Source organism: Oryctolagus cuniculus, chromosome 2 (genome assembly GCF_964237555.1).
Source record: "Oryctolagus cuniculus chromosome 2, mOryCun1.1, whole genome shotgun sequence".
NCBI classification, from domain to species: domain Eukaryota; kingdom Metazoa; phylum Chordata; class Mammalia; order Lagomorpha; family Leporidae; genus Oryctolagus; species Oryctolagus cuniculus.
In genome coordinates, this window is record NC_091433.1 from 64,731,312 (window position 1) to 64,754,731 (window position 23,420).

Sequence of the window (23,420 nt, forward strand, 5' to 3'; positions counted from 1 at the left end):
TCCAGCACACCAATGTGGGCAGCAGGGGCCCAGGCACTCGGGCCATCTTCTGCTGCTTCACTCACTGCGCCATAATGTGGGCAACTAAGTATGTCTCTCTCTCTTTTACATTATTTTCATTTATTTGAAAGGCAAAGAAACAGAGACACAGATTGAAACAGATCGCTCATCCACTGGTTTACTCCCCAAATGCCCACAAACAGCTGAGCTAGGACAAAGCCAGGAGCCAAGAATTAAATCTGGGTCTCCCAGGTGGTTGGCAAGAATGCAAGCAAGCACTTAGCCATCGTGTTGCCTCCCAGCGTGTGCATCAGCTGAAGGCTGGACCTGAAGTGGAAGAGCTGGGACTCGACCTGCACACTCCACCAGCACGCGGGCACCCGAGCAGCAATTTAGTCCCTGCCAACCCCCAGGGTTCTTTGCTCTACATGCTTTCTGATTTGTGTGTTCTGGAGCAAACAAGGGGCAAAGGATTTGGAGGAGGAAAGAGAAACTGAGGAGAGCAAAGACGAGGTATTTAGGGGTGGGGGTCTAAGCTAATGGTTACGCCATCTGCACACCATAACAGCTCTGGGTTTCCACACTTGGGTCTGGCTCCTGACGCCAGCTTCTCACTAATGCAGATCCTGGGAGGCAGCAGGTAATATTTCAACTGTGTCACTGCGACCCATGTGAGAGACTGCCTGGAGTTCCTGGCTTTTGGCTTTAGCCCAGCTCCAGCCGTTGCAGTTATTTGGGGAAGGAACCAGCAAATAGAAAACTGTCTTCTATCTGTCTCTCTCTCACCTCTTAAATAAATAAAAAATTCTAGAGAAAGAGACCTGGAAAATAAGGTAAGAGCAGCAGAGGACGCTAGCGGGACTGAGAGAGTCTGGTCGTGAAAGAGGCCTGGGAGCTACCAAACGGCCCCTCTGAGAGGCGGGGCAGGGGAGCCGACCGGACAGCGCGCAGAGCCTCCCCCCAGCATGTTGAAACTGGGCTACAAAGGCCGCCACCCATGAGCCCTGGGCAAAGCACAGAGCTTGCAATCTCAAACTGTTCTCTGAGCATGAGAACATAGGTAGTGTGCCTCACAGACAACACAGAAATGACAGAAATGGAGAGTTAAGCATATAATTACAACATAAAACGAACACACTTCCGTGCGGCACATCTTAATAAGATTTTAATAAAATTGGTAAGGAGCCAAATTACAAAATGCCCTAGAATATGGAGTACGAAACCTCAGAGACAAAATAAAAACTCATGAAAGTCTAAGAGCACTTTAAAAAGGTAATAATCTTTAGGATAAAGAAACCATTTTTGCAGCAGAGGTCCTGAGCGTGCTTAATAAAAAATTAAATGAGATTAAAGACAAGGTGCACAGGCCCACAGTCCCCAAGCCCCGGTGATTAGGAAGCTGATATTCACGCAGATGAAGGCGCAGTGCCAGGAGCCAAGGAGCGTGGAGGAGTGCCAGCCACCAGCAGCTCCATCACCAGCAGCCTCCAGGGGCGCAGAAACCAGTGTTCCCCGCGGAAATGAAGCGGGCTAGTGTGTGTGCCTGCAGGAGGCCCCGCCCCTGCGTGCATGCCCCGCCCCAGCCACGCCTCTCAGCTAGCACAGCAGGGCGTGGCCTGGTGGGAAGTGAGCTGTCTCCTCTGGGAACAGCTCAATGTCACAGCTGCCGAGGCCCCCATGGAGGGGTCTCTTCCTTGTGGCAGGGCAGCAGGCACGGAGAAGGTACTTCGGCTCGGGGAGGCGCCTGGTCTGGGGCTGAGGCCTGGTGCGAGCGGTGGCGGCCCCCCGGGGCACGGCGCTCATGCTTCATTTGGGCCAGATGTCCTTGTCGATGTGTGGTGCATCCCGCACAGCCAGCCTCACTCCTCCGTCAGTCCGTCCATCCCTCAGCCCAGGCCACAGTGGGGCGGAGGACAGATGGCCGTGCCCCTGTGCAGGGCCCCCGCCCCGGCCGGCTGGCCCCAGGCTCCCTCCAAGCCACCTCCATGGGTTCTGTAGCATTGGCAGAGTCCGTGCGCCGCGAGGGACGAAGGAAGATTTGAGGCTTCACGTCCTGCAGGCTTTCTATCCGCTCTCGCCGTGCTGGCTTCAAGATGGAAGGCATCGGCAGCTCCTTAGAAGGGGACAGTCCCAATCTTCTGGCGTTTTCATGAGACGTAACTCACTGAAGCGTCTTACTTGGCCTGCTGTTAATTGAATCAAAGTCGATGACAATCTTGCTGCACTTGGGTGTGAATTTCCTAAAGATAAAAAAATACACAAGCAATAGAAAGATATTATCCAGTGAGTAGGTAGAGCAATTTGCTTACTTTGGCTTAACCTGTATTCTCTGTGTGGAGAAAAGAAACGTCCCGGGACTCGGCTGACGCTCACTCTATGTGCACCACACAGAGACACTGAGACGACCCGCATGCAAGGGCGGCTTGGCGCGTCTGTGCTCCAGCTACCTGAGTTCAAGACTGACCCAGACTCAAAGGCCTTCTAACAAGTCAGTCACACAACAGGACATGCAAGTGCTAGTTTGCCCATCACTCACTTTCTTCTCTAGGAAATTTCTAGTCAGCCTGGAACTGCTCGAAAGTAAAAGTGCATTTCCTTTTGCTGCTTAGCCACAGCAAAAACCACTCATATAGCTTAAGAGGTTAAGCTTAATAGCTTAAAATCGTGCTCCAAAAATACAAGCGTAAAATAAACCCATTATTATTTTTACTCATTAACTTTCAGTCACTACTACTTCTATGACAAATACAGTATTTGGGGATTAACCACTTTTTTTCTAATCAGTCAATAAGAGAACACGTACATAATTTGGATTGTAAAATCTCGCAAGGCTCAGTTTAGCTTGAGAGACCTGCGTTCCTAAGGATGAGCCCGCGGGGTGGGCACGTTACCCAGTATTACAGTCCTCCACTGCTGATCACAGCAGAGCCTGGAAAAGCTTCCCTGTCTCAAAAGAATTCTCTGCCATGAATCAAAGGTGGCTGAATTTACTTGCAAGCAAAACAAACCATCACAATATCCGCTCAGCAGAGGTAATCGTAAAAAGCCAAGATTTTGAATCTCCATTTAAAATGTTGCTGGAGAAAGAATTCCTGGTGTTTCAACCCGGCAGGTTACTTTCATCCTGAATTTTCTATGGCACAGTTTTTATATTTGTAAAATTGACAACGGTTTGCTGTTAACTATTACAAAACTTGTGAGGGTTTTAAATTTCTCCCTGCTTGAAGCCGGTGCTATGGCGCAGTGGGTTAAAGCCCTGGCCCTGAGCGCCGGCATCCCATATGCGAGCCGGTTCAAGACCCGGCTGCTCCTCTTCCGATCCAGCTCTCTGTTGTGGCCTGGGATAGCAGTGGAGGATGGCCCAGGTCCTTGGGCCCCTGCACCCGTGTGAGAGACCTGGAAGAAGCTCCTGGCTACTGGCTTCAGATCAGTGTAGCTCTGGCCATTGTGGCCATCTGGGGAGTGGACCAGCGGATGGAAGACCTCTCTCTCTGTAACTCTTTCAAATAAATAAAATAGATGTTAAAAAAAAAATTTCTCCCTACTTGAATCATTAGGTTAAGCCCCAGAAAGTTCCTGATATTAAAGTACAGTCATTAAACAGACTGTCTTCAGACGGCTTCTGTCACAGCGCTTTAAAATCTACCCCTAAAATAATCTTTAGATCCTTAGGCAATCACATTTCCGCAGACGCTTCCAAGGGTGGAAGTCGGGCCTCACAAGGAGAAATTCATCAGCAGGGAGGGTCAAAAAGGTTTCTCCATCAGCCCCTTCGTATGGCCCGTTCCCCTAGGGCTGCCCTGCTTACCTGAATGCAACCCCAGCCATATCAAACATGAGCCTTGCCGCTGTGGTCTCATCACTGTCGTGGTATTTGTCAGACATGAAAATAACTTCTTTTATACCTTACAAGGCAACAATGGGAGCCTCATTAGTATCCGCACATCCAGATCCCGTCAAAGACACGCAGAGGCAGATGGAGCCCTCGTCGTGGCTGTGATTAATTACCTTTTCCGAGTGTGCTTGCAGACAATGTCCAGTTACTGAAATAGGGGGGTGTTGTGTATCTGCTGCTTTCTAATACAGCAGAGGGTGGATTATATTTAATCTGCCCTCCAGTCTTTATGGTTTTTTTTTTTTTTAACAATTACAAAGTGAAAACATGTCAAGTAGTCAAGCCTTGATCCGATTAACAAATTTTCTTTCCTTCAGGTAATCAAATGTTTTTATTCACAAGGCAACTACTCTAAACTCAGAAGGCTAATGGGGGGAGCACAGGCTGGCGGCCAGTTCAGAGGTAAGTGCTGCTGTGCGTGGCTTTCCAGAAGTTCAGCCAGCTCTGTGGACGGCAGACCTGTCTCCTCCCGAACTCACCAGCACTGACCTGAGGGCCTGGCCTTGCAAGGGACAAGGAAGCCAGCCCAGAGAGCACGCACTGCTCTTCCCAGGCACACACTGGAGGGCGGCCGAGGACGGCACAGCAGAAGGACGCAAAGCCCACACTGTTCCTGGACGGCAGCAGCCCGCCCCTGCTGAGTGCTGTGGGGCGGGTGATAAACAGCCCCTTTAAACCACACATCCGGCTCGACAGGGTAAGTCTCTAAATCTCACACCGAGAGTTTTATGGAGATAAAGGACAGCTGAATCTTTGATGTGACAGTTGGAAAAAGGTAAGACGTTCAGAATACAATGCTGTAGATTTATGGCAACTGTAACAAGAAAAACTCAAAGTAACCATTTGAGTCTTGTGACATTTATATGCAAAAATATGTTTAGATCCTCAAATATCTTCCATGTATTAGATACAAATTAAAATTTCATATACAGACTCCCAGCTGACCTTGTTTCTGACAGAAGTTCATTTCTCTCCCTCCCCTCTAATCTATGCACAATATGTCAGAGAATAGTAAATTGACAGTAATTATATGCAATGCCTGTGTTGCTTTTTGGCAGCTTGCAGTTTAAAAAGTTGCAAACTAAATTAAAAACATGCTAAGAATCACAGAGGATGCAATTAGTCTTCCCATACCTGGCACCATTCAAAAACAAAACACGGGGAATATCTTGCAAAGTTGATAGTGCAATTAATTTAGATCTAAACAATAGCAATTTAAGATCAAACGCATCTGCAATGAGCTACTGATGAGCAGGCAGCGATGCAAATGTGACAAATGGCAAGGCCTGGTTCCTACCTGCCTGGATGATGAGCTTAGCACACTCGTTACACGGGAACAAGGCGACGTACATACTGCAGCCTTTCACATCAGCTGAGTTTTTGTTCATGATGGCATTCAGCTCCGCATGGCACACTGCAGGTTTGAAAGAGACAGGGAAAAGCTCGGACTGCAGCTCATGCTCACGTAGAATGTATCAAGTGGTATTCCATCCACCCCTCTAACGACATTCTGGGGTGCAGGTGCGATGTTCAGAAAGTTCATGGAAAATGCACATTACAAAAAAACTATACATGGATTTCAAAATTTTCTTGCACCAAATAACTATTTTTAAAAATATTTATTGAGGGGCCGGCACTGTGGTGCAGCAGGTTAAAGCCCTGGCCTGAAGTGCCAGCACCCCATATGGGCACCAGTTCAAGACCCGGCTGCTCCAATTCCATTCCAGCTTTCTGCTATAGTCTGGGAAAGCAGCAGAAGATGGCCCAAGTGCTTGGGCCCCTGCACCCACGTGGAAGAACTGAAGGAAGCTCCTGGCTCCTGGCCTTGGATCAGCGCAGCTCCGGCTGTTGCGGCCAACTGGGGAGTGAACCATCAGATGGAAGACCTCTCTCTCACTCTCTCTCTCTCTCTGCCTCTCCTCTCTCTGTGTAACTCTTTCAAATAAATAAATTAATTAAAATATTTATTGTATTTATTTAAAAAAAAAAAAAAAGCAAAGTTACAGAGAGAGAGAGAGGGAGAGACAGAGAGAGAGAGAGATCTTCTACCTGCTGGTTCACTCCTCAAATGGCTACAACAGCTGGGGATGGGTCAGGTTGAAGCCAGGAGCCAAGAGCTTCATTTGGGTCTCCCATGAGGAAGCAGGGGCCCACACAGTTGGACCTTCTTCCACTGCCTTCCTAGAGCGTTAGCAGGGAGCTGGATCAGAAGCACAGCAGTTCAGACTCAAACTGGTGTCATTATAGGATGCTGGCACTGCAGGCCATAGCTTAACCTGCTATGCCACAGCTGTAGCCCCCAAAATAAATATTTTTAAACAAATTTATTTATTTACTTATTTGAAAGGCAGAGAGAGAGAGATTGATCAATCTATCTTTCATCTACTGGTTCACTCTTCAAATACCTGCACAGCAAGGGCTGGGCAGGACAAGGTCAGGAGCCAGAAACTCCCTCCAGGTTTTCCATGGGGTGGCAGGGACTCGAGTACTTAAGCCATTACCTGTTGCCTCCCTGGTGCATGAGCAGGAAGCTGGATCAGAAGCAGAGGTGGGACCTGATCTCAAGCACTCTAAAATGGGACGCAAGTGTCCCACGTGATAGCCTAACCTGCTCCCCACAATGCTTGCCTGAAAATAGACATTTTTTGCTAAGATCAGTGTAAAAATTTGAGAGGCAGAGAGTGATACAGTGAGAAAGAGCATGCCCATCCTTAGTTTACTCTCCAATGCCTGTAACAGCCTGGCAGCTATGCAGAGGCAGAAAGCTAGGAGCCACGAAGGCAGACCAGGCCTCCCACGTGGGTGGCACGGACCCAGTTACTGGAGCCATCATCACCAGGAAGCTGGAGTGAGGAGCCAGAGCCAGGAATGAACCTCAGGTCCTCTGATTCAGGATGCAAGGGTCTTAATCTCAAGGCCAAATGCCCATCTTTAACGTTATCTTTTAATTCCATTTTCCATGAACTTTTTGAAGTACCCTCACAGAACAGACTCAATTAAAAACAAAACACTGACTAGAAACAGCAAGTACTGAGAATTTCAAAGGAGGGCCATGTAGTCTGATTGGCTGGTGACCAGGAGGGAACCCATTTACCACAGCTACCCTCAGTCTGCCAGCACCCAGAGCGGCTGAGGTCAAGCACCCTTACCCATCCTAAGCACAGCACTGGCTCAGCGCTCCGTTAGACCCTGGGGCACTAAACTGCCCCCATAAAATGGCTCATTTGTTTGTTGAGATGCACACACAGGGATATTCACTGTGGCCGTCAGGGCAGGGAGCAATTTTAAGAGCTAGAGAACCCAGAAGGGAAGCTGAGCATTCCTTCCCTGAGGGAGCCGCTGTGTCTCGGTTCTCAGCCTGCATATTCACAAGAACGCCAGCCATAGCGCTAGTCTGACTTTTAAAAGGAAACATTCATGTTCCTGATGGCAATAAAAGGCAAGGTCTTCATACACGGTCCTGCTTCCCCAATAACCCCCAAATGTGATCCAGGCTCATCCTAATTCACCTGGCTTCAAGGTCAAAGAGGGCACTGCCTGTCTCATCCATGTCCTGGGCTTCCTGTGGCCAGACACCCCTCCTGCCTGACCCATGGTGGGCACTGCTCCTCACGGGACTCACAGCACACACTTGGCCTGCATCCCTCACCCTGCCACGGAGGTTCTGTAAGTGTTATTATATAAAAACTGGATGATAAACTCCTATGGTTGTTGACCTGCAAAGTTGTCTGTATCTCAGAAGGCCCCAAGGAGCTTCCAAAATACTGAATATCTGTGTCCTAAATCTGGCAAGTGCAACCATCTGGGGTGTGTTCTGGGCTTGGGCAGCCAAGCTGGGGCAGCACTGCCCCCTGGGCTCCCCCAGGTCCCCCAACACTGCTCTGCACACAAGGGTAGAGAACGTTTACTGGCTGCATTAATGCATGAATTTCTGGCTGCGGGCCACATCACACAAAACGTTGGGAATATAAACATGAGGCCCTTCAAAGATCTCCCCTACCCTCTCCAATCACCAACCTTGCAAACTGAACACCTTCTCCCAGGCATTTTGAGGCCTTCAATGAACAGCAGCCTAAAGTCAGCTCTTGTACATTTTTGTCACCACGGCCTCACTCAGTCAATGCACATTTACTGAGATGCTACTCGGTCAGACGGACGACGACCTGGCCCAGCACCTCGGCCGCTGTCCTGTTTTGCGGTGGCCCTGCAGCCATCCACCTGCATGTGTGTGCGCCCTGCAGCAGCTCTGCAGGGCTGCAGGCAGAGGAGCTCTTTCAGTAAACACAGTAGTGTGTACGTCCTCCTTCTCGATTGCGAACGCCATGCATTAGGGGATCTTGGTCGTGGGAAATGGCATCACAGGAAAAGCTAAGAAACAAACAGGCTGCACAGATCACAGCCCCTCAGAGAATAATCCTGCTGGCCACAGTGGGTCCTGAGCCACAGCCTCTCAAACTCGCTGGGAAGATGGGAAAAGACAAGACGCAAAAGCTCCGAGATCAGGAAGGGCTGAAGGGGCCAATGGGCCCTGGCCCTGGGGAGCTGCCTCGCCTCTGTCCCCCGGCGACCAAGGTATTTGGCAGCTGGGGTGAATGCCGCCCGGTGTAAATGACAATTAGATGTCACTGTTCTTTTACTTCCCCTGTGGGGCAGAGGCAAGCCTTCTAGGTTCTTTGTAACTCCCCCAGAGTCTAATGCAGTGCTGTGAACATAATGGGTGTTAAATATTTACTGAGTGAATAAAGGAGGAAGTGCAGATTCCAATTACTGATGGTGACGCTGGGACATATCGAGAGTCCTCTTCAATTCAAGTATCAAAAATACACTTTCCCATCTAACAATTACTTGTTTTGATGCTGCTGGTATCAGTATTCTGACGTACAGCATCTCTGATTCTGTTATGAAACACCATCACGGGGTTCTCCTTTGAATCTCAGGGAATTGTCACACTGACTGTGGATACCTTCCTCTAGTTCATCCGAGGCAGTCTGGGGCAAAATTTCACATTATAGGCCTGGATTCATTAGTGAGAATTACCATATGAAAAAGATTCTCTTGGGCAGCACCTGACATCCTTGTATAGACAGTGGTTTATACAGAAATAACACCCAGGATTATAAACAGACTTCCTTTCTCTCAACTTAAATAAATAAGTAAACCACAAGGTGAAAGAAGAAAGCTCCTTGTTAAAAGAAAGATGAGGTGTGTTTGGTGATCTGAACAGCAGTGTGGTGCAGGTATGCCCGAGACAGTGCACAAACCACAATCACACACATGCAAAACTCATCAATGACAAAAACAGAACTTCAGCGCCCGTCTAGAGAGTAAAGATCAAGCCCTCACTGACTTATTCCTGCACCCCTTCCACACCCACTCCCCTCCACCAGTGTCCCCTAAAGCACAAACCCTGTCTGATGGACACCAGCTTCCCTGGTCAGCACCCAAAGGGTGGAGGGCAGAACTCCCAAGCAGTCGACACCTCACTCTGACTTTTCTAACTCCCCAGGCCCCCTCCATCCGGACCTGGGACCTGCCGTCACCTTCTGGCCTGATGCCAGATCCAGGACCCTCACAGTCAGTGCAGCCCCAGCTCCCCAGTTGGGGCTCAGGCCTTGGACCTCCCAGACTGTCCACAAATGGGAAACTGGGGCAGACCAACGAGATGACCGTCCATCCAATTTGCTGAAATGGCTCAGAGTAGAGCCTGGCAACTCCTGCACTGGGACCAGCCATCCACACTGATCCAATACCAGGGGACAGACAGTGCTGTGACAGACCACCCAGGGCATCGAGCACTGACCAGTCCAGCCTGAGGCCAGCGTGGCGTGGCATGGCCCAGGCTAGCCTGACGCCAGGCCAGGCCCGTTCTCCTCTGGACTTCCATGTGGCAGGGAGCACAGAGAGAGCTCTGCAACTCTGAGGTTCAGAAGCCCACTGGGCCACCTGGAAGTCCTAGGCCCTCGACAAGGTACACAGGGCTCTTTCAGTCTGCACTCCCACCTAACCAAAATAAAGCAATCTTTAAGATATCAACGGCAGCCAATTTCTAGCTTCTTCCTCATGTTTCCAGTTTCATCCCTCGATCCTCCCGAACAGCTGACCTTGTCCAAAACAAGCTCTCAGTAAGAACACAGGAGCCTCGTTCCCGGCTCCCACTGCCACTGTCCACCAGCACTGGCTGCTCCCTGCTGCATTTGTCTTCTTCAAATGTGCACTCTTAGTTTCACTCCTCAGTATTTGAGGTCTCTTTTTCTGTTATTAAAAGATTTATTTGCTTGAGAGAGAGGGAGAGACAGAGACAGGTCTCTCATCTGCTGATTCACTCCCCAGATAGCCTCGATGGCCTATGCTGGGCCAGGCCAAAGCCAGGAGACAGGAGCTTCTTCCAGGTCTCCCACGTGGGTGCAGAGGCCCAAGCACCTGGGCCATCCTCCTCTGCTTTTCCTAGGCCATTAGCAGGGAGCTAAATCAGAAGTGGAGCAGCCTGGACTCGAACCAGCACCCATATGGGATGCCGGCACTGCACGCAGCAGCTTTACCCACTATGCCACAGCACTGGCCCCAAGATCTCTTTTCTTCTTCAAGATGAAATCATCCTGTGTGCAACCACCATCCTACTCTTTCCTTAAGTGTCTCCTGACTTCGTAATGTAGATGTAACCTCTGGCTTTCTCTCAAAGCAGGTTTTTCCAACTACAAGTCATGCACTTGGTCAAGTTACAACTACATTTTTGTTTGTTTCTTTTTGAGTTAAACTAAGAAGGGCAGAGATCAGGATGCACCCACGCGGAAGGTTAAGTACTGCTGTGAAAAGCTACATCCCAGGTGCAAGCTGTTGGCTAGGTCATCACATAAAAGGTTTGTGAGTCACTACCCCAGGGCACCTGGCCTGTCGCAAGCTGACAAACCTTTACAGTCAGGGCTTTCATTAAAAAGCCCTGAGTTGCCGTGCCTGCCAATTTCTACAGTGTAAATACTCTCACATGACCAATCTGAAGTTCTCAGCCTGCACAATCAGTTGTGGGAGGGGGCAGGAGCGAGCTCCCTCACACCTCCGGGTGGCTGTATCATTACCCAAACCCCAAGTCTCTTTGTGGTTGTCATCGCTGGACTCCCGTGCCCGCTGGCCCGTGGTCAGTGGGCTGCTCTCCACTCCAGGACCCCGCAGAACCACACTGCCTCCTGCTTTTCTGGGGCCCTTTGCTCTCACTCACCTTCCTGGGCATGTTCCAAGACACAGTTCCAGTCTACACATTTTCTCCTAGTCACTGACTTTAAGAACCCATCTACTCTGGGGCTGGCGCTGTGGTGCAGTGGGTTAAAGCCCTGGTCTGAAGCACCGGCATTCCATATAGGCACTAGTTCAAGTCCTGGCTGCTCCTCTTCCGATCCAGCTCTCAGCTATGGCCTGGGAAAGCAGTAAAAGATGGGCCAAGTCCTTGGGCCACTATACTCGCATGGGAGACCCGGAAGAAGCTCCTGGCTCCTGGCTTCAGATCAGCGCAGCTCTGGCCATTGCAGCCATCTAGGGAGTGAACCAGTGGATGGGAAGACCTCTCTCTCTGTCTCCATTTCTCTGTAACTCTGTCTTTCAAACAAATAAAATAAATCCTAAAAAAAAAAAAAAAAAAAAAAAAAAAAAAAAAAAAAAGAACCCATCTACTCACAGCTTCTCATGTCAGATCTATTTGTAAAACCCTGAAATCTATGTTTCCAGCCCATCTTTTCTTTGGGCAGTCTGGGGCTTCTTTTCTCACTATGAGGAACAGGCTACAGATACTTAACGGCAATAAGCTACAGAATAAATTCTATTTTCTCTAGTGCTAACATTTTTATTCTGTGTGGTACCTAAGAACTGTAGCAGAGCTATAATCAAACCTGAGTGTAAAAACCAATCACAGAGAGGGTATTGTGGGTGGTCTCTGGCCAGGCTTGGCCCAGCCTCCTGTCTCCATCACAAGAAGGACAAGATTTACTTAAAGTAAAAGTGCAAGGTCAGGGAATGACCGTGCAAAGCTCAAGTGAGAAAGAGCTGCAATCACCAGGGTTCGGAGCCGACATTTTATAGAGTCTGGGGACACGGTGGTGTCTAGAGCAGGGCTTAACTGAATATTCAAAGGAGGCAGAGTTTGGGGCAGGACTGGAGTACCGCCATTTTTCTTGCCGTTCTCAGGAATTCTTGGGAGTATCCCAGTGTCAGGTGCATGATGGGGCTGGGAGTGTCAGCCATAGCAATTTTATGATGGTGACATTATAATGAACTAAAGGTCATGGCGGGCACTGCCAGCCGCTATGGTCTGCATGGAAGCAGGTGGGGCCTGGCGGTGCACGGGGGTGGAGGATGTGTGTCCATGTGCAGGAGGAGCTGCGGTGCAGGTGTTGGCACTCCTCAGCTGGCTACTGCTCCCCTATGCCAAGGGCACATTACATTTGAACAGTTTTTATATTCATAGTAGCACACTTAACCCTTACTCTTCATCCAGGAAGTTTCATAAGGTAGTTTAAATGTCCAAAAAAAAAAAAAAAAGACAAATTTTCCAACTATTTACCTAGAGTTACACATCTATGGCTAGGCAATAAGCAAAAGAAACCTCCAAATACTTTGTGTACATTTGATAAGCACCATGAGCAACACAAAACCCTCCAATTATTCCCAACATTGTTCAAAAGAAAAAGAATCCAACGCCGAAAACATCAGATTAATGCTTATCAAGGCCTTGATTGCCAGAGAACCTGTTTCAGGTAATTATAAGACAATTCGTATGCTTTGGTTTCTTTTTTTTTTTTTCTTTTCTATTACTAACTGTCAGAATTCAGAACTGCATTAACCTTGGACCACTGAGAAGAGACTGTATAATTAGAAAACTGTATTTTTCAAATTCTCTCATACTAGAGCTTGATTAATCCCTACTGTCTCATGTAGGCGGTTCTCCAGAAGTTTGACAAATTAACAGGATATATTCCATCCTCAGTTAGATTTAAGAGACTCAACATTTTATAGATTTGACTTTCATCTCATTTGATGTAAGGCTAATACAATATCTATTTTTAGATAGTAATATTAAGGTTACCCAAATAAGCTAAAAAAGAAAAAAAAACTGAAAATGCTAATAAGCAAATTCTAATTTCCACACAAATAATTTAGCAGTTAGTGTCCCTCTACCCTCAACTGATCGTCACCTGCTCCTGAGACATGGTGGCAAATCCTGGGGCCTGATCAAATTTGTAGACAGGAAAACCAAGTCTCTTAAACAAAACAAAAAGAATACCCCCTCTGAGTTGCTGAAAAACCCTCATTTCTAGCAATACAGGATTTTGCTTGAGGACGCCTTCCTCAGGTCTGAGGGGCAGTGGGCAGCGCCTATTAGGGTCAGGGTCAGAAGGCAGATGCACAGCCCCTGTTGCCACTCAGCACTGCCCCGCACGGCCTCCTGCCGCCACGGCACACTGAATCGATGGGGGCATGGACAGCTGGGTTCACCGACAAGGCAAGGGTCAGGGCTCGAGAGCCAAGAGGCGTCTGCTCACCACCTTATGGAGTGAAACAGTGGGAAGCGTCACCTGTATTCTCTGCACTGGGCTCTCACCCTGCAGTTAGTAACTGACATGAAACAGGACACCCAAGTTCAAGGTTGGCCTGCACCTTTTAAAGAAAATAACTCGATGCTAACTTACAAGATATTCCCCTTCTCTGATGACAAAGCTTCTTGTCTTCTTGAGATTAGGGTTTTAGTGTCATTTTGGGGGTGGTACAGGTATCAGAATCATGAAACCCGAGCACATCTCCTGGAGCCTGGGCACCCGCGCCCCATCCTCACTGCCCAGTACAATCTTGATGGAAACTTCCAGCAAGGGCGACGGTGGGGTGGGGGAGGGGAGGGTGGCACTCACTTCCCTAACAGATCCATTTAAGGGTCTGCTTCAATGCTTCCAGAACTAAAATGGAATTTCAACTACTTATTTCTTAATTATTGAAAGATGCCCTGTCAAGGCTTCATATGTCACTGCCAACCTCCAAAGTATCTACCCTTCAAGTCAATAATTTAACAACAGAACAGCTTCAATGTGAGGCTCCCCCTGCATCTTCCCCAGGTGCCACCCAACCCCCATCCCCGGTTACAAAGTGTTCACACTTCCAGCTACCTCCCAAGTCAAAGCAATGGTCCCAAACACTGCCACTATTTTACCTCCTCTATGGGAAGCTCCTGTATCTGTTATAGCACAGTGAGATCACGCGATCAGGGTTTTCCAGTGACCTGAAATCAAGGTGAGCCTGTGGGAAGGGAGAACCAACTCAGGCTTCAACAGTGACATCGCCTCTCTAAGGCCCATTCTTCCCAGCCTCTGCTCCCTGCTCCTCACCCTACCTCACTCCACGGCTTCTCAGCCTCAGCCCCACCCTCCCACCTCTCACCACTGAGGGAGGGGCAACACTGCGCTGGGCTACAGGGGGAGACGCCCAAGCAGAAGCCACAGGCACAAGAGAAGGGCTCCTGAAGAAGCACTGGGAAAGCTCAGGACACGCGGGGTTGGATGCACAGTTTGCAGGGGAGACTGAATATGCGGAAGATGAATTTGAATTACAAATGCCTCTCCAGAACAAAGGGGCTGAACCCTGGGAGCAGCCCACACAGAGGTGACATCTTGTTCAGCCCCAGCCTCTCTCAGCTGCAGTAGGAACAATGCCCTCCCTGTCCCATCACACAGGGGTCCGTGGCAGGAATACGCTCTCTGAACAACACAGAACCATGAGACGAGGTTGTGCCTACCGCTCCTCAGAACTGGACACATCTTCGGAGGAAGCACAGCTGGCCCTCGCTGTGACGAGGGGCTGGGGACGTCAGGGGCCAGCGATGGTGGCAACAGGCAACCTGGGCACACCTGACCATGCTCCCACCAATCGACTCTACCTGTGCTGAGAACAGAGAACCCCTGCCCCGCCCAGCCCAGCCCCCTGCATGAGGGGCTTCTCTATCCTGAAATCAAGTGAATGGGTGCCATACTACCTCTGCCACTGAGGTGCCCACAACACTACTGGAGACATCACAACATCAGTTTCTGTGTAAAAACAGAGACAGAACATACCGGAGCAGTTTAAGCCACTCCCTGCGTCACTGACATCCCATATCAGAGCACAGGTTCAAGTCCTGGCTGCTCCACTTCCTATCCAGCTCCCTGCTTATGCACCTGGGAAAGCAGCGGAAGATGGACCCCTGCACCCACTCGGGAGACACGGATGGAGTTCCTGGATACTGGCTTCAGTCTGGCCCAGCCTCTGCCATTGCAGCCACCAGGAGATGGACGATCTCTCTCTGTGTCTCCCCTTTGTCACTTTGCTTTGCAAATAAATAAATCTTGGAAGGGAAGGGAAGAGAGGGGGGTGGGGAGGGAATGGGAAAAGAAAAGGAAAGGAAAGGGAAAGGGAAAGGGCTGCCTCCTCGCACTTGGCTTCCCACACCCATCAGTTCAATAACCTCAAAATCTTAAAAAAAAAAAAAAAAAAGATTTATTTGAAAGGGAAAAGAGTGGGGAAGGAGGGGGAAAGACAAAGAGGAAGAGATCTTACATCAGCTAATGAAATCCTCAAATGTCTGCAACAGCCAGGGTTTGGGCAGGCCAAAGCCAGGAGCCAGGAACCCCATCCTGGTCCCTCATGTGGGAGGCAGGGGCCAGCACTTGGGCCATCTTTCACTGCATTCCAATATGAGATGCAAACAGCAGCTTTATCCACTATGCTGCAATGCTTGTCTCCTTACGCACCTGCTCAAGTCTCAGCCTCCCCATCTGTGAAATGGGGAGAAGAATCCCTCACTCTGAGAACATCGAGACTGGAGTACATCCAGGATAGGGCTCAGAAGATCAGCCTGACTGGTGTCAGTGATTCCAACCCTCTCCCCTGCTGCCGCCTGACACCAGGGAGGCCTGGGCTGCAGGTTCAGCCTGGCCACGGGAATCTGTGGCTGCTTTTCTCTCTCCCCCACTGTTCCCCATCCTACCCCCTTCCTTGCTGCCCTTGCTAAAGCTGCTGGCAGCATCTCATAGCACCCAAGGGAGCCATTTAGCCCCAATGGTAGCACTTGGGGCTAAAGAGATTTCTGATGCAGTGCTTCCATTATTGATCATAAAGCCCCCCGAACTCTAATTACGCTGCTTCCCTCCATGTCAGGAGGGGAAGGATGTGGCAACAACTGCCTTTCATCCATGGTCAGCCATGCCCAAGTCCTCCCCATGCATAGGAAATACATGTATGATGTGTACAGGCACTCCAAAGGAACCCAGGGAGAAGGAACATGCACCAGAGCCAGACACATGTAATGCAAACACATACGCAAAGCTTGGGAACCTCCCTCCAGCGTTAATCGCTTTTAAAGGGTGGCCTGGGACCAGAGCACTGAGCACTGGAATAGGAGTCAGGGTATGTGCATTCTAATTAATCCCAGCTCCACTGGGCCTGCCTCAGGCAACTCACTGATCCATTTGGGTATGGAGAAGATGGAGATTAACCAGGATTCTCAGATAAAGTGCATGCTCTTGGCAATGCCCTACATTCAGAGGACATTTCTCTAGTACAACAAGCGCCTCTTCCTCTCTCCCTGGTCACTGCCCGCTCCTGCAGCTGTAACCTTGCTGCATCCTTCAGAGAAAACTCTGCACAAATCTGATCCCATCTCCAGCCCCTGTGGTCCTCTGCACACCCTCCGGTTACTAACCAGTTTGACCCCACCCATCCCCTCTCCCATCCCTAAACATTTTGCCTTTCTTCTCCCTTTCTTGACTCTATGCGCGCGCTCTCTCTCTCTCTCTCTCTCTCTCTGATCATTGCATTATATAACAAACATTTGCAAGATAAAGCAAAAAAACAAAATGATTCTCCCGTCTTACACCTGCATCCCATAGCAGAATGCCAGGGATCAAGTCCTGCCTCCAATTCTGATCCAGCTTCTTGCTGATGTGCTTGGGAGTTGGCAGAAGGTGGCCCAAGTGCTTGGGCTTCTGCCACCCACATGGGAGATCTCGATGGAGTTCCTGGCCTCTGCTTTTGGCCTGGCCCAGCCCTGGGTGTTATATATAGGTGTTTGGGGAGTGAACCAGCAGATGGAAGATCTCTGTCTCTCCCTCTCTGTCTTTCAAATAAATAAATAAAACTTAAAAAGATGATTTTTCTATCTTACAAATATGAACCTTTCTCTTGGCCCCATCTCCTCTCCTGGCCTTCTTCTCTATCATTCTGCTCTCTATACAGCCACGTACCTCAAAACTGGGTCTAAACAACACTCCCATTTCTTCATTTTCTTTTCTTCCTTCAACCGTTTCCAATTTGGCTTCCAATCTCATCACTGCTGAAATGGCTCTTGACCCTGTCCACAGCGACCTCTAGGTTGATAACGTCACAGGTTTTTTTTTTTTTTTTTTTTTTTTTTTTTGACAGGCAGAGTGGACAGTGAGAGAGAGAGACAGAGAGAAAGGTCTTCCTTTGCCGTTGGGTCACCCTCCAATGGCCGCCGCAGCCGGCGCGCTGCGGCCGGCGCACCGCACTGATCCGATGGCAGGAGCCAGGAGCCAGGTGCTTTTCCTGGTCTCCCAAGGGGTGCAGGGCCCAAGCACTTGGGCCATCCTCCACTGCACTCCCGGGCCACAGCAGAGAGCTGGCCTGGAAGAGGGGCAACCGGGACAGAATCCGGCACCCCGACCGGGACTAGAACTCGGTGTGCCGGCGCCGCTAGGCGGAGGATTAGCCTAGTGAGCTGCGGCGCCGGCCCACAGGTGTTTTTTAACCCCCTCAGCCTTTTTACTGGCCTTGGACACAGCTGACTGCTCCATGGGCCCCACGATGTCATGTTCTGTTTGTTTTTTTAAAACGATGTATTTTTATTTATTTGAGAGATGGCGAGAGAGAGAAGAGAGAGAACTCTTATCTACTGGTTCACTACTCAAGTACGTGGCAACTGCAGGGGCTGGACCAGCACTATAGCGAAGAGCCAGGAACTCAATCCAGGTCTTCCACATGGGTGGCAAAGATCCAATAACTTGAGCCACCTATCAGGTTCAGTCTGCATTGGCAGTCAGAGACTCTGATATGGGATGTGGGCATCTTAACCACGAGCCCAAATGCCAGCCCCTCAGGCTTCTACTTTGCAGGCCCTTCTTCCGCCACCCACTCTCCAAATGCTGGGGTTCTGAGGAGTCAGGCCAGGGCCTTCTGTGTCTGACGTGCTCCCTTGGTTGGCTCACCCATATCCATGGCACTGATGCATCCAAATGCCCAACATACCAGCACTGGCACCTCCAGCCTTGATCCCTCCCTGAACTCATACACCCCTGCCCCTCCCCCCGCAACTACCTGATACTTCTCCTGGGAGCTCTCACAGGTCCAAATCTTCCTTGAACTTCCTCAAACTCTGGGCCTCCTGCAGTCCCTCACCTCCGTATGCCTACCCAGGTGTGGCAGCCAGAGCTGTTCGGTGGGTGCAGCCTTGTGGCACAGCAGGTTGCCACCACCTAGACTGCCGCCAGCATCCCATATCGGAGCACCAGTCTGAGCGCAGCTATTGCTCTGCCGCCGATCCAACTCCTCACCAGCTAATGTGCCTGAGAAAGCAGGAGATGGTCCAAGTGCTTGGGCCTTTGTCACCCACGTGAGAGACCCAGACGCACTTCCTGGCTCCAGGTTTTGGCCTGGCCCAGCTCTGGCTGTTGTGGCCATTTGGGGAGTGACTCAGCAGATGGGAGCCCTCTCTATTTCTTCCTCTCCCCATCACTCTGCCTTTAAAACAATTAAAAACCAAATCTCTTTCATGCATTATAAAATATAGTTGTAATTTTTTAAAAAAGGAAACAAGATGACTCAAGAGAATGCCCTCATCACCAGCAGACGACTGAAGCAGGTAAAAGAATAGATGACTCATTAGCATTTACTTCAATTCCTAAAAAGTGGTAACTCACTTGCTAACGGAAAAACGACAAAGAGCAATTCTGCTTCCCTTCATTCACCTAAACTCGAAATTAATGGCATTCTGAACTAAGTCTTTTAATTGCAGAATTAAAAAATTCATGCTCAGTTATCATACTCAATATTCTAAATTTACTATAGCATCTATCATTGGAGAGAAGCAAAGAGATAAAATTTACACCTCCAAGAACTGGCCAGCATCAACCCCTCAGCCGGCCTGAGTGGCGTGTACCTTCCCTCGAATTCTCTCCTGTTTTCATAAATATCAGTGTTTATCAGAGGGCCGCCCAATGCTATGCAAGTATCTGCATTTCAATAAATATTGTTCTTTCTGTCTATTTAGTCTTACAAGAACCTTTTGTCTCCCAAGAGCTCCAGGTATACTGAGTATATTCAGTTTTTCACTGGACACGGGAGCCTTTGCTTCATGGCTGTTATCCTTTTTTTTTTCATCCCATGTCTTTTCAGCTCCATGTCTGTGGGGTAACCTGCACTCTAACTACCTCTCCCATTTGTGCACGCTCTCCCTATCTGGTTTACATTCACTGAGGAAATGTACAGACTTAAATCCCGGAAGAGAAGGAATGGATGAAGCCTGTCTCCTAATTTACTCACATGTACCTATGCATGCTCAACCTCTGTCACTGCCACTAACAGCTTCTCACAGCCTTGCAGCTTTGCCCAAGAAGCTTTCACAACTCCCTAAGCAGGAAAACTGATGATAACCCAGTGCAATCACGGCTACTGATTATCTGTGTGTATGTGTGTGTGAGTGTGTATGTGTGTGTGCTTTAGAATTACAGCACTGGAGAACTCCTCAGTGATAATTTATCTCATAAAGACACTGAGAAATAAATGTCAAATGGTGAATCTCAAAACCCCACCCTCACTGGATACAACCTACCAGATCTGGAACTGCCCATCCAGGACTCTAATCACTTCCGTGTGAAGGTGATCATCAGTTTAAGTGCTGTGGGCGTGTACCTAGTTAATACGTGTGCTACAGACACACCTATCCACATCCAAATATCAAAGTAAAAGGGGGCAGGCACTGTGGTGCGATGGGTGTACCACCTGCAACACCAGCATCCAATATTAGAGCAAGCGCTGGTTCAAGTCTTGGCTGCTCTGCTGGCAGTCCAGCTCCCTGCTAACACACCTGGGACGGTGCTTGGGCTCCTGCCACCTGTGTGGAGCCTGGGGTGGAGTTCCTGGCTCCTAACTGCAGCCTGGGTCAGTCCTTGCTTTGGGGGATATTTTGGGAGTGAAACAGCAGATGAAAGATCTCTCTGTGTCTCTCCCTCTCTGACACTCTGCCTTTCAAATATATACACACATATTTATTTATATATGTACATATATTTATTTATAACTTTTAAAAAAAGCATGTAGAGGAAGAACAGAATTCTAAGAAAACAGAAGGAAGAAAAATATAGATAAAAAAATAAGAAAACAAGAAAGTAAAAGTAAAAAGCAATATAAACATCTGTAAAAACCTCTAAGAGCTAGTTTTTTTTTGTTTTGTTTTGTTTTTGACAGGCAGAGTGGACAGTGAGAGAGAGAGAGACAGAGAGAAAGGTCTTCCTTTGCTGTTGGTTCACCCTCCAGTGGCCGCCGCAGCCGGCGCGCTGTGCTGATCCGAAGGCAGGAGCCAGGTACTTATCCTGGTCTCCCATGGGGTGCAGGACCCAAGCACCTGGGCCATCCTCCACTGCACTCCCTGGCCACAGCAGAGAGCTGGCCTGGAAGAGGGGCAACCGGGACAGAATCCGGCGTCCCGACCGGGACTAGAACTCGGTGTGCCGGCGCCACTAGGCACAGGATTAGCCTATTGAGCTGTGGCACCGGCTGCTAAGAGTTAGGTTTTAACGCAGGTTTATCAGAGTAAACAAGATACATGTTCTCTTAACATACCAGCATTATCAAAGCTTTGCAAGGGAGATTCAGATTAAAAAAAAAAAAAAAAAAAAAAAAAAACTCAAAATAAAACCTTAGAAATTCAGACAAATTTCAAAAAGATGAGTCAAAATTGGCACATGTGAATAAAGACTATTAAACTTATTGTCAGGTGCCCACCTTCACCATACTGAATGGACCTAGCATTTCTCAGGACAGACTTAGCAAACTTAAAGAATTAAAGAAACTGTATTTGTCATTAGACATATCCATTTGCACTACAGACCATTTGGTGCTCAAATACTTAATACAACTGTTTTCTACAATAGGTTGAATGTGCTCCCAAAAAAAAATTTTTTTTAAGAATTTATTTATCTGAAAGGCAGAGTGACAGAAAGGGAAAGTCAGAAAGAGGCCGGCGCCGCGGCTCACTAGGCTAATCCTCCGCCTAGCGACGCCGGCACACCGGGTTCTAGTCCCGGTCGGGACGCTGGATTCTGTCCCGTTGCCCCTCTTCCAGGCCAGCTCTCTGCTGTGGCCCGGGAGTGCAGTGGAGGATGGCCCAAGTGCTTGGGCCCTGCACCCCATGGGAGACCAGGAAAAGCACCTGGCTCCTGGCTCCTGCCATCGGATCAGCGCGGTGCGCCGGCCGCAGCACGCTGGCCGCGGCGGCCATTGGAGGGTGAACCAACGGCAGAAAGGAAGACCTTTCTTTCTGTCTCTCTCTCTCTCACTGTCCACTCTGCCTGTCAAAAAAAAATAAATAAATAAATAAAAATAAAAAATAAATAAATAAAAAAAAAAAGAAAGTCAGAAAGAACTCTTCAACTGCTGGTTCACTCCCCAAATTGCTGCCATAGTTATGCCTGGCCAGGCCAAAGCCAGGAGCCAGGAACCCCATCCTTGTCTCCCGTGGGCAGCAGGGGCCCAAGTACTGGGGTCATCACCCTCTACCTTCTCAGGTGCATTAGCAGGAAGCTAGCAACCAGCCCTGGAATCAGCACTCCAATAGGGGATGCAGGTGTTGCAAGCCTTGGCTTACCCCACTGCACCACAATGCCAGTCATCCTGAAATTTTCGTGAGGCTATTAATTTTTCAACAAATCTTCCATTCTGACATAGTATAGAGATACATGTCAGCCTCTTCTGTAAGCCTGAATTTTTTATTTCAGACTTCTATGAGAAATGCCTTATAAAAAGGAGACATACAGATGTACTTTCGTGGGTGGGTTAGATCCCTGCAGATGAGCACTTTAGCTTTTCCTGCCTTCTACTCTTCAGGACAGGGTAATTTTTGTTACTAACCATCCTGTGCAGCTCTTCATAATGAAATACAGACAGACACATACACACAATCCCCCATTCATTAAGTTACCCCTCAAATGCCCACCACAGCCAGGGCTAAGCCAGACCAAAACCTAGAGCCCAGAACTCAATAAAGTTGTCCCACAAGGGTGGCAAGGGCCCAAGTTCTTGAGCCATCATCTGCTGCCACCCAGGGAATGCAGTAGCAGGAAGCTGGAATTGGGAGCACAGCAGGGACTTGAACCCAGATACTCCATTATGGATGTGGGCATCTCACACAGGATCTTAACTGACATAACACCCACCCCATATCTCCAACACTTTAAAAATCATTAAGCCGGGGCCAGCACTGTGGCGTAGCGGGTAAAGCCGTGACCTGCAGTGCCAGCATTCCACATGGGCGCCGGTTCAAGTCCCGGCTGCTCCACTTCAGATCCAGCTCTCTGGAATGGCCTAGGAAAGCAGTGAAGATGGACCCCTGCACCCTCGTGGAGACCTGGAGGAAGCTCTCGGCTCCTGGCTTCGGATCAACACAGCTCTGGCCGTTGTGGCCATCTAAGGAGTGAACCAGCGGATGGAAGACTCTCTCTCTCTGCCTCTTCTTCTCTATAACTCTGCCTTGCAAATAAATAAATGTCTTTTTAAAAAATTAATTAACCCTTTTGTCTATAAAGCACATAGGCAAATTAACAAAAAGATCCTGATTTATCCTTTCCAGAAGACTGGTTATGAAAAACTGCCCCTTAAGGTGGAATGCTCTTACGCTGTAAAGGGTTAAGAGGATTCAAACACACACCACTTCATTCCTTTGTTTATGTAAACCACCACAACCAAACCCTAAGTCTGCCCCTGCTCAGGGTCTTCTCCACCGATTACATCACTTATTCTGTGGAAAAGTCCCTCATCAGACCCACGATCAGATCAGAGCTAGAAGACCAGGCAGGCGAGGAATGGCAGGAAGCTGTAAGTGAAATTAAATTCCGCAGAAAGAGAAAGAGCAAGCCATCAAATCCGCATATCTGCCCAACAAAACCAGGGGGCAGTCAACATCACTGGCTGAAAGAGCAGACTAGATCTTCATCACGAAGAGCCTCTTACAAGCTGTGAGGAAGGCACAGCTTAGGGAGGATCAGCCTCCCAACTTCTTGATAAATTAGTTTCTCAAGACTAACCTTTTGCATGCCAAAGAAATATATCACTGCATGGCAGTCAGGAAAATGTCAGTGTTCAAGGGGGTAAGGCAACTGGCTCAGTGATCACCAACACGACACCTGTGCATGCTTAACACATGCTAAGTCTCAAAAGTAACCATTCCGTTTCAACACGGAATGCAAAGAAGCACTGCCGCACGCTGGCCACCCGGCAGGCCGAACTC

The 23,420-nt window shown here is 48.9% G+C and overlaps 1 protein-coding gene across 4 annotated transcripts in view; it reads right to left on the reverse strand.

Annotated features, from left to right (window-relative positions):
- Positions 1-1,143: 1,143 nt before the first annotated feature.
- DCTD (dCMP deaminase) overlaps positions 1,144-23,420 on the reverse strand; it is a 31,865-nt gene continuing 9,588 nt past the window's right edge. For all 4 annotated transcript variants that reach the window (XM_051832607.2, XM_051832610.2, XM_051832626.2 and 1 more), the window contains exons 4-6: positions 5,193-5,309; positions 3,809-3,905; positions 1,144-2,240 (exon numbers count right to left, since the gene is read on the reverse strand). In XM_051832607.2, the coding sequence (XP_051688567.1) occupies positions 2,162-2,240; positions 3,809-3,905; positions 5,193-5,309 (293 nt within the window). In that variant the 3' untranslated portion in view covers positions 1,144-2,161. The remainder of the gene's footprint in view (positions 2,241-3,808; positions 3,906-5,192; positions 5,310-23,420) is intronic.